The 14,313-nt window shown below is 28.4% G+C and overlaps 1 protein-coding gene across 1 annotated transcript; it reads left to right on the forward strand.

Moving 5' to 3' along the window:
* The first annotated feature begins 7,122 nt into the window (after positions 1-7,122).
* On the forward strand, positions 7,123-11,550 carry LOC107018237 (tubby-like F-box protein 8). Its single transcript, XM_015218661.2, has 5 exons — positions 7,123-7,274; positions 8,177-8,622; positions 8,763-8,850; positions 9,460-9,592; positions 10,364-11,550. Exons 2-5 carry the CDS (start codon positions 8,275-8,277, stop codon positions 11,073-11,075), a joined length of 1,281 nt encoding a protein of 426 aa, XP_015074147.1. The 5' UTR covers positions 7,123-7,274; positions 8,177-8,274; the 3' UTR covers positions 11,076-11,550.
* Positions 11,551-14,313: the final 2,763 nt, after the last annotated feature.

Consider the following 14,313-nt stretch of genomic DNA (forward strand, 5'->3'; position numbering starts at 1 on the left):
TCTAAATTTCTTGTTGAAAATGTCGAATTAATGTATCTAATTTAACTTTAAAAATTAATCAAATTGATTTTCAAAAAATGTAACATGACAAATAAAAGTGGACGGGAATAGAATACGTGACGTTATGAGTTATGACACTAATAAATATGATACTATTTAAGCCAGACATGTAATTTAATTGTGTATTAAAATGAGCCATATGTGAACGATAAATGATTTTACTAATTTATTACATAGTGTATTATCTTATCAAGAAATAGTTCACCAAAATTAAGCAAAACATAGCAGTTCACTAAATAAAAGTAAACTGCACTTCTCATGAGATCACCAAATAGTTGCAATATATATAGGATGTGTGAATTGTGATAGGGAATTGAAAAATTATAGTTCTCATAATTTTCCAAATTGAGTACGTCTTTGAAGATTGTTACTAATAAATTTCGCATCAAAGATCATGATTCAAACGGAATTATCAAAATATAAAGTTCAATAATACTGATAAATATAAATAAATTATCGTAGTATTTTATAAATAAAGCACTTCATTAGGTTGTTTTTAGTCAATTTAATTTAATTAATATGGAGCAAAAGTAAAATCTATATATATACTGCCATGTGAAATTTGATAGTAGTCCTTTTATTCCATTTTGCATGAAGAAAAAGAAGGAAAACAAAATGATTTAGCAATCATGTGTTTCACCTGTTTTGTGAAAACAAAGTATAATTCGGTTTCTTCAATGCGATACCAAAAACAGGCCCCCACTCCCCATTTTATGTTAACACTTGTCGTTATGCTAATTTATGGGGAATAAAATTGACATTTGAACAAACCTTGTGGCATTTACGTAATTGTCGTTTTTTAGATAATATTCTACACAAGTTCAATTGAATATTCATATTTTAATGGTTTGATTTATCCATTTTTAAATATATTAAATTATAATGGTTAAGGTACCAAATGTTGGAATCGAATCTTGAGTCTAGTATTAGGATCGAGTCCCGAGTTTGTGTCCTGGGGGTGAATTAGAAGTCATGTTGGGTCAGTTCTTGTGCCCAGATCAATTTTGAGTCTCGTGTTGAAGTCCGATCTAGTAGAGGGGGAGAGTTAGGTTGGGGTCAGGTTTCATGCCCTGAATGATCCGAGTCCGATGTTGAGGTTAGATTGGAGGGGGTGGGGGGTGAAGGTTGGATTGGGGTTAGGTTTCTTGCTCAGGACGATCTCGAGTCTGATGTTGAGGTTAGATCCTCTGTGTCTGGGGAGGGGGGCTAAGGTTTCGTGCTCCAAATAATCTCGAGTCCAATGTGGAGGTTGGTTCCTCTGTGTCGTCGGAGGAGGGGGGGGGGTTGCAAAAATCTTGAAGAGTCCGTGAAAGGTGTTTTATTTTTACTCAAATATATTGATAAAACAATTACTTAAGTGGAGAACAAATAGCTTTTTAATAATTTATTTATGCGATTTTATATTTTTATGTTTATTTGATAAGATTGAATAAACAATTGAGACTGTTTTAATAATTTTAGAACTTATGAGATTTTTATATTTATGAGAAAATATACAACACGAAAATTCAATATTTCATGTTCAAACAAAACTTCAATTTCATCTCATTATTCCATATAATGATACCATATCATAATTTCATATCATGATATCATATCGCATGGTCAAACAGGCCCTTAAACTAGCTCAAATCATTCTATTTCCAGAAATTTTCTACTACCTCCGTCCGATATTGTTTGTCATGGTTTCTATTTTTAGAGTCAAACTATAAAAACTTAGACTAACATTTTAAGATATATTTTTTCATCATATTAATATGCAAAAAAAATTACAATTTATAGTACTTTTCATATAGTTTTAGAATATCTAATTTTTTTGTTTAAAATATTGAATTAATGTGATCTAATTTAACTTTAAAAATTAGTCAAATTGACTTTCAAAAAGCATAACATGACAAACAATTTCAGACGAATAAAGTAGCTCATATTCATTAAAACTAGAGCAGGTTAAATGAATTTAGGTCACCACCCCTACACCTAATTAATTAATGTAGCAAATTAAGATTGCATTTATTAGTTAAGAACTTAGAATAAATAAGTGAGATAGAATCCAAGTGATTTGATTGGTTTAGCAAAACATTTTGACATAAATATGTATGAGATAAAAGTATTTCAACTTTGTTTAATCTAGCTTCGCATTATTAATTTTAAACTTTGGATAAATGAAATAGATTGTCGCAAGTTGACAATATTAAACAAGTCAATTATGAAGTTTAACATTTTTAGTTTTCCCCAAAATTTCAGAGGCTTTAAAGTCCAATCTCCATGGTTTTTCAACCTCTAAACTACTAGTTTTTGTTAGTTCAATTGGCTTATGTTTCCTTAATCTATAAATGACTGGTATTTTAGTCATTTTTGTACAAATAACTTTATTGTTTGTAATTTATTAGGAAAAGAAGTAAGCTATGGTTTTCTAGTTTTCTTTTGGGTGTTCGGTACACGGAGCCTAAAGAGTAAAAAATGTTAATAAAAATTTTAAAACGGTATATGAAAATTTTTTTAACCAAAAGGGCAAAATCACTCGGAAAGTAGCGATTTTGTCCACTGAAAAAGCAAAATCGCTGCTATAGCAGCGATTTGTTAAATTTGATTTTTTTTTTTAAAAAAAAAATTAAAACAAAATCGCTCCCTTGGGAGTGATTTTCAAAACAAAAATCTTTTTTTATTTTTTATATGTCGCTGCTTAGGCAGCGACTTATGTTTAATTTTTTTTTAATTAATATTTTTTGCTTCTTTTTTTTTTTTATATAAAAAAGTTTAAATCAATTTTTTTTTTTATTTTTTTAAATCAAATAGCTGCCAAAGCAGTGATTTTTAATTAAAATTTTTTATTTTTTTAAAAAAATTAAATCGCTGCCAAGGCAGCGATTTATAAATAATAATTTTTTTAGTGATTTAATTTTTAAAAATAAATAAAAAATTTAATTAAAAATCGCTGCCTTGGCAGCTATTTAATTTTTTAAAAATAATTTTTTTATTTAAACTTTTTCAAAATAAAAGAAGCAAAAAATAAAAAATAATAATAATTTAAAGTTATGTCGCTGCATAAGTAGCGACTTACTTAAAAAAAGTTATAAAAAAAAATTAAATTGAAAATCGCTCGTTTGGGAGCGATTTTGTTTTAATTTTTTTTAAAAAAAGATCAAATTTAACAAAATGGCTGCTGCTTTTTTTGGCGGAGAGCGTTGGTTAAAAAAATATTTCATATACCGTTTTGAAATTTTTGTTAATATTTTTCACCCTTTTAGGCTCCAGACTCAGGAGCCTAAAGGGTGAAAATTTAACAAAAATTTCAAAATGATATAAGAAATCTTTTTTAATCAAAACGGCAAAATCGCTCATGAATACGCCAAAAAAAGCAAAATCGCTGCTATAGCAGCGATTTGTTAAATTTGTTTTTTTAAAAAAAAAAAAATTAAAACAAAATCGCTCCCAAAGGAGCGATTTTTCAATTTAAAATTTTTTCTTATAACTTCTTTAAGTAAGTCGCTGCTTATGCAGCGACATAACCTTAAATTATTATTATTTTTTATTTTAAAAAAATTTAAATAAATAAAAAAAATTAAAATTAAATCGCTTCCAAGACAACGATTTTTAATTAAATTTTTTATTTATTTTTTAAAATTAAATCACTAAAAAAAATTAATTAAAAATCACTGCCTTGGCAACTATTTGATTTTAAAAAAAAGTTGATTTAAACTTTTTTATAAAAAAAAAAAAGAAGCAAAAAATATTAATTAAAAAAAATTAAACATAAGTCGCTGCCTCAGCAGCGACATATAAAAAAATATTAAAAAAAGATTTATATTTTGAAAATCTCTCCCGAGGGAGCGATTTTGTTTTATTTTTTTTTTAAAAAAAATAAATCAAATTTAACAAATCGCTGGTATAGCAGCGATTTTGCTTTTTTCAGTGGACAAAATCGCTACTTCGCGAGCGATTTTGCCCTTTTGGTTAAAAAGAAATTTCATATACCGTTTTAAAATTTTTGTTAACATTTTTTACCTTTTAGGCTCCGGACTCGAATTTTTCTCTTATCAAAGGTGAATCTAAGATTCGAAGATAACGGACACTACTAATTAAAAACGGATACATGTTAGTCAAAATAACAATATTTTATCAAAAAAAAATGTTAAACAATTATAAAATCGAAAGTATATATAAATTGATTGAAATGTAACATAGTTATTCAGCATAAAGAATCAATCTCGCAGACACACAAGTTGCAAAAAGCACAACAAACAATGTTGAACAACTACACCAGCTCAATTTATTTGTTATAGTGTGCACATTCAATTATGATCCTTATATAACAATTAAAGCAAAATGAAATGAATTTCTGTAAAGATGTAATATATACAATCCAAAATTATGATAAAATATAAAAAAAAAAAAAGTTAAAAAACTTATATTTGAATAAAATCTTACTTCCGAAGGTACCCTTGATCTCTGGTGAAAGAGTTGAGATTTTTCATCATTAAAAGAACATTCTTATATGTTAAATTACTCACTCGTAGGTACCAATAATCAGAGTTTTATAATTCTTTTGGCCAAAAACTTTGGCAAGAATGGTAAAATAACATATTTTATATTATGTTATTTTATCTTTTTAAATATTTTTTATCCTTTTAATATTAATATTTTTTAATTAAAAAATAAAAAAAAAAGATAAATTTATTTTAAAATAAAAAAAAATTATAGTCTTTTTAAATTGCTGGCTAAATTTTGATCAAATTTTCTGGTCATTTAATATTATCCTAAGAAACTAATCTAAATTTTGTGACATTATCAATTATGCTCTCACTATTCCACATTAATTGAATTTTCAGAGCTTTTTTTTATTGCTCTAAATAATTGATTTTTCAAAGTTCAAGATGGTTGTTTGAAATATTTTCATATTTGATTTTTCCTTTGATAAAGTTTGATATTTTCTAGGAGATAAATTTTTATAAAACTCAATATTGAAAAACATATTTTAAGTTATGTCCCTGAAAGTTTTCTCTTAATAAATGTGCATTATTTCACAAATTCAGTTAATAATATTTAATTTTGATATAGTTATAGAAAATATATCTGTACCATATTTTTTAAATTATTCCCTTAAATTGTTTAAAGGAGGTTTTGCATCTATGAAATCGAATTTATTTTCTTGTTGTTGAATATGCTTGTATCCAATCTTTACGATGATGCTAAATAGAATTGAAAATTATATTCTAAATAATATTCTTTTATAAATACCACTCAAAGGTCAAACAATTTTTTGTAAATAATTGTTCATTAAGTAAAACACTAAAGTAGGGTTTGGTCATAAATTAAAAAAAATTTATTTTATTTGAGATATATGTAATTTGATTGGAAGATAAAATTATGTTTGATTATACTTTGTAAAGCATTATTAAATAATGTTTCTGTTTAAATGTAGTTCTGTAACAATAAATAAATATAAAATCTGATTTACCCATAATATCTAAAAACTAGCAAAACAATTCAATTTAATTAATTTTCGTGTAACAAACAACCAAATCTTCTCTAAAAGTAATATTATGTAATGAATAGTCGCGTAATAGCACTATTCAAATCACAAAATTACAAAATTAAAATGTTTAAAATTTACTCGTACCGGATGTTTACACTAATCATAACATGTCTGTTCTGTGTTTAAATTTATAGTTCATTTTATTTAACTTTAATAAATTTAACATATGTTTTACTTTATTAAATCATATAATAATAAAAATTAAATTAATTTGATATAAATACTCAATACAAATAAATTCTTTCCTCCAACTTAGTTAAGCATTTGAATCTCACATACAAGTTATTTGTGTTAGTAAACTTGGTAACATTTTAAAATTTATTATACAAATCCATTAGATTGAGTTATTTCTTTAAAACAAAAAAAATGTGGAGCAAACTTTGAGAAAATAAATAAGTCAACATTAACCTTAAATCTAATGTCAACTCTTTTTTTCACTTATATTTTATATTTATGTTAAAATCTAATTAAATTAAAATTTATATCAAAAATATATATTAAAGAAAAAATAGTTTTTAATAAAAATAACTTTATATTTAAATCCTTATTTTCTTTCCTCAATGAGTGAAATTTCTAAAAATTTAAACTCAAAAATCTCTAATTAAGAGTCACTACTTTTATTGATACTAATGTCAACTCCTTTGTAGAGAAATGTGCATTCCTGATAAAATACAATTTCATCATTTTGCACTCCAAGTTATTTATTTTTGTTTTTGTTCTTTAAAAAAGGAAGGAATTATTTATTCATATTTTCAACGCCACAATCAAATCAAAATGTCACATATTCTCCCATAAAATATTAAACTTCGTTTTCATTCTCTTTTCAAATTCTATTAAAAAAAGAATAAGAAAATAAATTCATAGCTTATCATTCTTACATCATTTTTACCCATCTTCATCTTTAAAAATCATATCCAAATTGTTATTATTATTTCTTGTCGGTCTTGTCCACAAATTTGCTTAAAGTGTAATAACAAAAAACAAACTACTTGCATCAAAACATTTAAGAGGAAACAAATATATATATATATATATATAATCCTTTTTTTTTAATTATTATTTCTAAATGTCTATTTTCTTATAAAATTCTGATTCGAAAATAGAAAAGATGATTATAAGGTAAAAAATTAAACTTTTAATAACAAGATAAAAATACAAATAGTTATTACTTATTTATTTTTAAAATATTTTTTTATTTGACAACTTTTTAATTCTTTAAAATCATAAAACGAAAAGAGCATTTAGGTATATTTTATGTAAGTATAGAACCACGGGATTTAAAAGTGTCTTTTCGTAAACTTCATATCAAATTAAAACTAATTTTAATAAAGTGAATATTTTATTTTTTAAAAATAAAAAAAATGCTCCATGGTCAAATTTAAAAATGAAAATAATGGGGAAGGATAAAAAGGTAATTTAAGAGAAAGTTGAAAACCTCTCTTCCCCTGCCCCCACCAAAGTGGCAGTTAATTCAACTCCACATTTTATTTTATTTTCTTAATTAAAAGCAAAAGTTTCGTGAAGAGGATTTAATAAAGTCTTTGGTATCCGCTGGGTAGGAATAGGAACAAGTTAAGAGAGAGAGAGAATCAACTATACTTTTTTAGAGAGAGAAACAACAACAACAACAACATAGTTGTACAGAAACTCAGAAAAAGAACAAGATTTAATTTTTATGGTATGTGTTGCTACTTTGTTTCTTCTTACTTTAATTTTCCTTTATTAGTTGAAAATTTTCATGATTTTAGAATTTTTTTCCTTTTTTTTTAGAAACCTTGAAGTTTATTAGGGTGTTTTTTTATAATTTGTTGGTACTAATAGGTTTTGCTTAAGGTATAATGTTAAGTATAATTTTGTATTGTGGAAGATGGTATTAGTTTAAGTGTGAGATTTGTTAACTATTTAGGAATTTTCATTGTTTTGTCTACTTTTTCTTGTTGATAAGGCAAGAAAAAAAAATTAAATCTTTAAGCTTTTTTATCATGGTTTCTTACCAGGTATCAAAAATTGAATTTTTCCTCTTTTTGGGGCCATTTTTCAGGTTAAGAATTGTTTTTTGCCCCTCATTTTGTCCCCTTGGTTTCCTAAGTGGAAATTTGTGTGTGTTTTTTGGGCCTGGGGCGGGGGAGGAGGAGGGGGATTTAGTGTATATCTCGGATTTTGTGTTTGTATTGAAAAATCTAGTATATGTATAAGAAAATGTATTTGGGAACCCACTACAAGTGTGTGTTGTTGTTTTAGTGGAAGAAAAAGAACCTTTTTTGTATTTTTTAATTTGAGATGAGTAGAAACTCATAAACTTCAAATCCTGGATCCGTCTACTCGCGGGATATAGTTTTTGTGAGATTGTTATGAGTGATGAAGATGGTGTTGTAGTTTTGCTTTGTTATTGTGGTTTTCTAGCAGGAAAGTGTTTTCTTGTAAAGTCTCTAGTTTTGGACTGCTTTATGTGGCTTCTTTTTGCAGGAATCTTCTTTTCTTGCTTTGTACTTTTCCTTAAGTACCTCAGGCCAACTCTTCATTTTCTTTGTAGTTAAGGAATGCAGAATAGTTTGAATTGATACCCTACTCCTTCTTCAGGTATATTTAATGTGCACGGTTGTCGGGGATTCAAATCTGTCACTCCAAAAGATCCACATATAGAAAGTAGCCTGTGAAACCTTGCTCTGGTCCAGTAAATGTCTTTTCGCAGTATAGCTCGTGATATCAGGGATAGTATTGGAAGCTTATCTAGGCGGAGTTTTGAGGTTAAGCTGTCCAGTCATAACAGAGGGAAGTCTCAGAGTGCTGTTCATGAGTTGCATGACCATGCTATCGTCATTCAAAGCAGTTGTTGGGCAAGCCTCCCTCCAGAGTTGCTTCGTGATGTAATTAAAAGATTGGAGGCAAGTGAGAGTACGTGGCCTGCTCGTAAACATGTTGTGGCATGTGCAGCTGTTTGCCGCTCATGGAGGGAGATGTGCCAAGAAATTGTTCAGCGTCCGGAGTTCTCTGGAAAATTGACCTTTCCAATCTCTCTTAAGCAGGTGATTTGCTTTTTTCAGTTTCCTGCTTTCTTGGTTGGAGCATCTGTTGCTATCATATCTCTATTGTTTTTATAAGGTTAGAGTGGAAGATGAGAGCTATATAATTGTTGTGATGTTTGTTATCCAATTCCTTCTTGCAGCCTGGGTTTCGGGATGGAACCATCCAATGCTTCATCCGGAGGGACAAATCTAAATTAACTTACCAACTTTTCCTTTGCCTTAGCCCTGGTAAGTTCATCTTACTGGCTTTATGCTGTCTGACATGTAATCTAATTTGCTATGAGATTTAGGGTAGATGTTTTGCTCATCTGTAAGCTTCATAAGTCATCTGATGTCTTCGTTTGTTGCATTAGATCCTTTAGGTTTACAAAAGAATTTTTTCTAAGTTCGATTTATTTCTGAGGGTCGACAGAAGAATTATTTATCTACAAGTAATCCACCACAATTATGGAAAAGTCCCTTGTTCCACAGAGTGGAAACTGAAATCAAGAAGTTCTTGTTAAGGGGGTGATTTTAGTGCCTATATGTTTGTCTGTTTAGGAGAACTTCACAGCTACTAGATGGAAAATTCAGACGACGATTCACAAAAAGAATGTCTTTTTTTTTTCCTTCTCTTGTAGACTGTTGAGCAGTATTCCTTTTAATTATGGTTATGTAGGATTTCCAGATTGTCACTGAAAATGCTTTGTCAATGGTGTAAAAGGATATTTAGTTAATGGTTCAGAACCATTTCTGAAGCTTCTTGATATTTCCATACCGTTTAAAAAAATAATACCTTGTTTTCATTAAAACCTGGCGGCCTGATGTTTTCTTTTTTCCTTTACTGTTTTCCATCAGCCTTGCTTGTAGAAAATGGCAAGTTTCTTCTTTCTGCAAAGCGTAATCGGAGAACCACATGTACAGAGTACATCATCTCTATGAATGCAGATAACATATCAAGGTCAAACAGCTCTTACATTGGAAAACTGAGGTAAGCATGCTTTAAGAGAGTTCAAATCTTTACATTTCTTAGCTTTGTTCTCAAAGAACATCGTGATTGTTTAAAGGATCAATATCACACATGATTCAAATGGCTCAAGAAATGTACAAAGAGCAAACATGAAATGATGAATAGAATCTCCAAGGTTCTATCTGAGGACGAGAGTTAAATGGAAGGAGGAAACTAGTAAAATCTTATTCTTGGATTCTGTCCTTTCAGGCTGTATTGAAAGGGAAATCAGGCTTATAAACTTTCTTATTGACGAAAGAAAAGTTACATAAGAAACTAACAAGTCGTCGACTTGGATTCTACCCCTTTGGTTGTGTAATGAGTCTTAGAATAATATTATGAGCTCATTGATGATTTGAGATTGTATGCTCTTCTACATGTTTACCCCAAAAAAATGCTTATAAAATTATTCTACAATGCTGTGGATTCTTATGGTGTGAATTTGACAGGCAATAGGTAATGGATATCACATTTCTCAGTTGTGTCTAATATTGATATTGAACCTGGCCTGATGACCTATTTGGTGATATTCCTTGATGTATTCGATTCTTTATGCCTTGCCTTAAATAAGGTGAATAAATTGTTAAACGTGTGAAGAATATTATGTGATGAAGTTTGTTAGTATGAGTTAACTGTGCGCTTGAACTGGAAGTGAATATTTTAATGGGTCATCGACATAATAATTATGATGCAAGTTTCCGATTCAGACCAATTATTAAAGGCTTCTAAACAGTTATCATTTCTTCTTTTCAGGTCAAATTTTCTGGGCACAAAGTTCATAATTTATGATACCCAGCCACCATACAACAGTTCTAGTATTCCCCCACCTGGTGGAAGCCGGAGATTCTACTCCAAGAAAGTTTCTCCCAAAGTCCCTACAGGAACCTACAACATTGCACAGGTTAGCTACGAACTGAATGTACTCGGAACCAGGGGGCCTCGCAGGATGAATTGTGTCATGCACTCAATCCCTGTCTCGTCCCTTGAACCCGGGGGCACTGTCCCAGGCCAACCTGAACTTCTCCCTCCCAATCTTGAAGACTCATTTAGGAGCATGTCCTTTTCAAAATCAATTGATGCTTCAACAGAATTCAACAGTGCTCGGTTTTCAGATATTGGGGGTCCAAGTGAAGTAGATGAAGAAGGTAAGAGTAGTCTTTTGGTCCTTCGAAACAAGGCACCTAGGTGGCATGAACAGCTGCAGTGTTGGTGTCTGAATTTCAGAGGGAGGGTAACTGTCGCTTCTGTAAAGAATTTCCAGCTGATTGCTGCTACACAGCGTGCAGCCGGTGCTCCAACACCAGCACAACCGGCTCAGTCATCATCAGATCAAGACAAGATTATCTTGCAGTTTGGTAAGGTTGGCAAAGATATGTTTACAATGGATTATCGATATCCTTTATCTGCCTTTCAGGCTTTCGCCATCTGTTTGAGCAGCTTTGACACTAAGTTGGCATGTGAATAGAAAGGACAAATAGAAGATTTAGTTGATACTAGTTTTCTCTTCCCTAGAGTTGCTGAAAAGATTGAGTCTTTTGCACAGTCATTGTGTTACTCTTCATCATAATCAAGAATATGCAGGAAGCTCTTGCTCATTTGAAAGTTACCATTCTCTTCTTTCTTTTTTACCTCCTCTTTGTCCTTGGTCGTTTCATCGTTCATTCATATAGTTTAAGATGCTGCTTCTGTTGTAATTTTCGCTAAACTTGGTGAAAGGAACAATGTTATAAACATTGTACCATGTGTGATTTCCAGTTGTGACATCCATTTGTGTAATCATCCCAGTCCACATTGTTGTGTTGTTCTATAACTTTGGAATATGCTGGCTAGTGATCTTTATGTTGGTGTGGAGGCCATGACAGATATTTTTCCCCTGTCGAATTTCTGTACAGTTTCTAATAAATATTTTGAAATGATATTCTATGCAAACTTTGCACGCACTTCTAAAGTTTGTTTGACTATGCAGTATGCTATACGAATGAGTTAATATCTTAAAAAGTCATTCAATTTCGAGAATTTATTCAATAAAGTCATTAAATTTTAATTTGTATCACAAAAATCAAAAATCACTTTACTTAAATTTTTATATAAAAAAAAATCACTCAATAAAATTTATCCTCTAAAAAATATAATCATATCAAATCCCATATAAATGTACACTCCACAAATAAATAAAATCAAATTCATAATTAATTTTTAAAAAAAAATCTCGATTTTACTCTAACTGAAACTATGCCAACTTTGTTCACTGCAACTAATGCTCTATTAGTTAATATTAATTTGTTGATGAAATTAACTTTATCTACTTATTTTAGAAACTTCTTTTTTAAATTGGATGATATTTGATCAAGTAATTTTTTTTTCTTTTTGAAAAAATCTTGTCGATGTAAATATGATATGTTTGGCCAAAGTTTTAAAATACACAGTATTTTCTTTTTGAATTTTTGTCCAAATATTTCAATATTTCTCTACCGTAAGTTATTAATATAAACAAAAAATTAGAAAATTGACAAAACAGAATATAATCTCCGCCCAACCAAACATTAATCTATACTGCCAAAAACACATACAAATTCGATTGTATTTATTTGTGATCAAGACGTAAAAATCGAGTGAAATTTAAAAGTACGAATCTATTGTATTTATTTGTTGAGTCTATATATTTATATAACATAAAAGAAATTATTTCTCATATAAAAAATTTAGGTGAGTGATTTTATTAATATATATTTAAGTTGAGTGATTTTATTGATATTAATATCTAAGTTGAGTGAGTTTATTGATACAATAAGTTGTAAAACTATTAAAATTGTCCCAATTATAAATATTACGAAATAAGAAAAAGTTTATAAAATTGCATAACACATTTTAAACTTTAATTCAATTAAAAAAAAACTTAAATTAAAAATAAGTTATAGTGTACTAGTCTGTAATATAATTTTTCCACATAGTACGAACACTTTTGTCACGTTGAACTTGCATTTCTCGATCATATGACAGAGAAAAACCAACATTGTTACTTTGAATCATTTGTTGGTCAATTTGGTTGGTAAATAAATTTGATAAACAATAATAATTGGTGAATATAAATTGTAAAGTGGGAACTAATTTGAAATAATAATAAATTCTATGTTGGTGAGAATAATTTTTATATGAGATATAAATTATTTCAAAAGTAATGGTATGAATTATAATTTATATTTACCTATGAAGTAAATGGTTAGTAGATATAAATGTAGGATTGTTTTTATAAAACATAAACTTGTAGGTCAATTTTTGTATCTTAAAAAAAAATTCAAATCATGATTTGAAATATCCAAATCAATGTTTTTTAAAGAATTTGTTCATGAGATAAAATCAACATGAAATCGTATGTCCTGAAACACTAATTTCATTTTATAATTTCATATCACGAAATAACATATCCAAACGTCTACTTAATATATTAGATTGAACATGAAAAATAATGCATGTTACACACTAAGTCAAAAATTTTGGGCAATGTCGCTTGACTTTTACTTTACTTTTCTAAGGTTATCAAATTATTTTTTGTAATGAAAAAATGCTTTTAATTTTGCCTTATTATAGTGTAAAGTCACTATTAAAATACTTTCATTTGACTTCTCTTGATTTTTTGGTCTCAATAATTATTTTTACGCAACATTATAAGACGATTGGAAGGAATATGTGTTGTCTGTCCAATTATTTGTCATTTTCAGTTTGGTATGTTTTTGGTTAGAAATCATAATGTATAAAACAAAATGAACCCCTTTTCCATTAAAATTATCTTCAATCAAATTATATCACTCAATTTAAAGGTATACAAACAAGTGTATAGTGATTGTATAACTATACTATATGCACCTTGGCTATACATTGCACACGGGCTAAAATTTTGTTTTTTATACTAATAAAATATGAAGACTAGAGTTTTTAATGAGAAAATTTTGAAATTAGCAAATATGTTACATATTAAGATTTTATAGCTATAGTTTTGATAATTGTGCTCCATAGCTATATTTCTATTTGCTATGGAGGTTGCAGTTTTTTGTATATTTCTGTCTGTTTGTATATTTTGCTTGTAAATATACAAATAATATACAAAATTCTGAATTTATATGATCAGAAATCGAATTATACAAATTCTAAATTTATACAAATCAAGTGAATCATACAAACCAGACCAATTATGCAAATCAGGCAAAGAGAAATACTTGATGAAGATGTAGCCGTAAAATTATATTTTTTTTAAAAAAATAAATATTATCTAATATAGGCCAAATGTTTGTTATTGCGCATAATTTACCCTCCTTTGATTATTGTGATTGTGAGTTTGTGACCTTCGTTAGAATGTTATATAGGGTAAAAGTTCCTAAAATAAAAAGCTCTTGTTAGGTTTTCGATAGTTAAACAAATTATAAAAGACCAAATAAACTAATAAAAGAATAGATTTGAGTTAATAATATGAATTATATTATAACATATACTTTAAGTCTAGCCGATTCGTGCTGATTAATTCAAAATTAAATTTTAGGAGGGTTCAGTTTATTGATTCAAACAGTTTCTCCCATGACAAAAATAAACAGTTTATTTATTCAGTTAATTGGAGAGCGTCTGGTTTTATTGATTATAAATAACTTTATACGCATGATATAGTGAAAAATATTTTTAACATCATAAACAATTACGTGTTTAGTATATAT

Source organism: Solanum pennellii, chromosome 4 (genome assembly GCF_001406875.1).
Source record: "Solanum pennellii chromosome 4, SPENNV200".
NCBI lineage: Eukaryota > Viridiplantae > Streptophyta > Magnoliopsida > Solanales > Solanaceae > Solanum > Solanum pennellii.

What these genes read in the sequence shown, in the direction of transcription:
- LOC107018237 (XM_015218661.2), top strand. Translation starts at nt 8,275, where the DNA reads ATGTCTTTTCGCAGTATAGCTCGTGATATCAGGGATAGTATTGGAAGC. An exon ending in TTTCCTTTGCCTTAGCCCTG is followed by an intron (nt 8,851 to 9,459) that starts GTAAGTTCATCT and finishes GTTTTCCATCAG; the next exon opens with CCTTGCTTGTAGAAAATGGC. An exon ending in TCTTACATTGGAAAACTGAG is followed by an intron (nt 9,593 to 10,363) that starts GTAAGCATGCTT and finishes TCTTCTTTTCAG; the next exon opens with GTCAAATTTTCTGGGCACAA.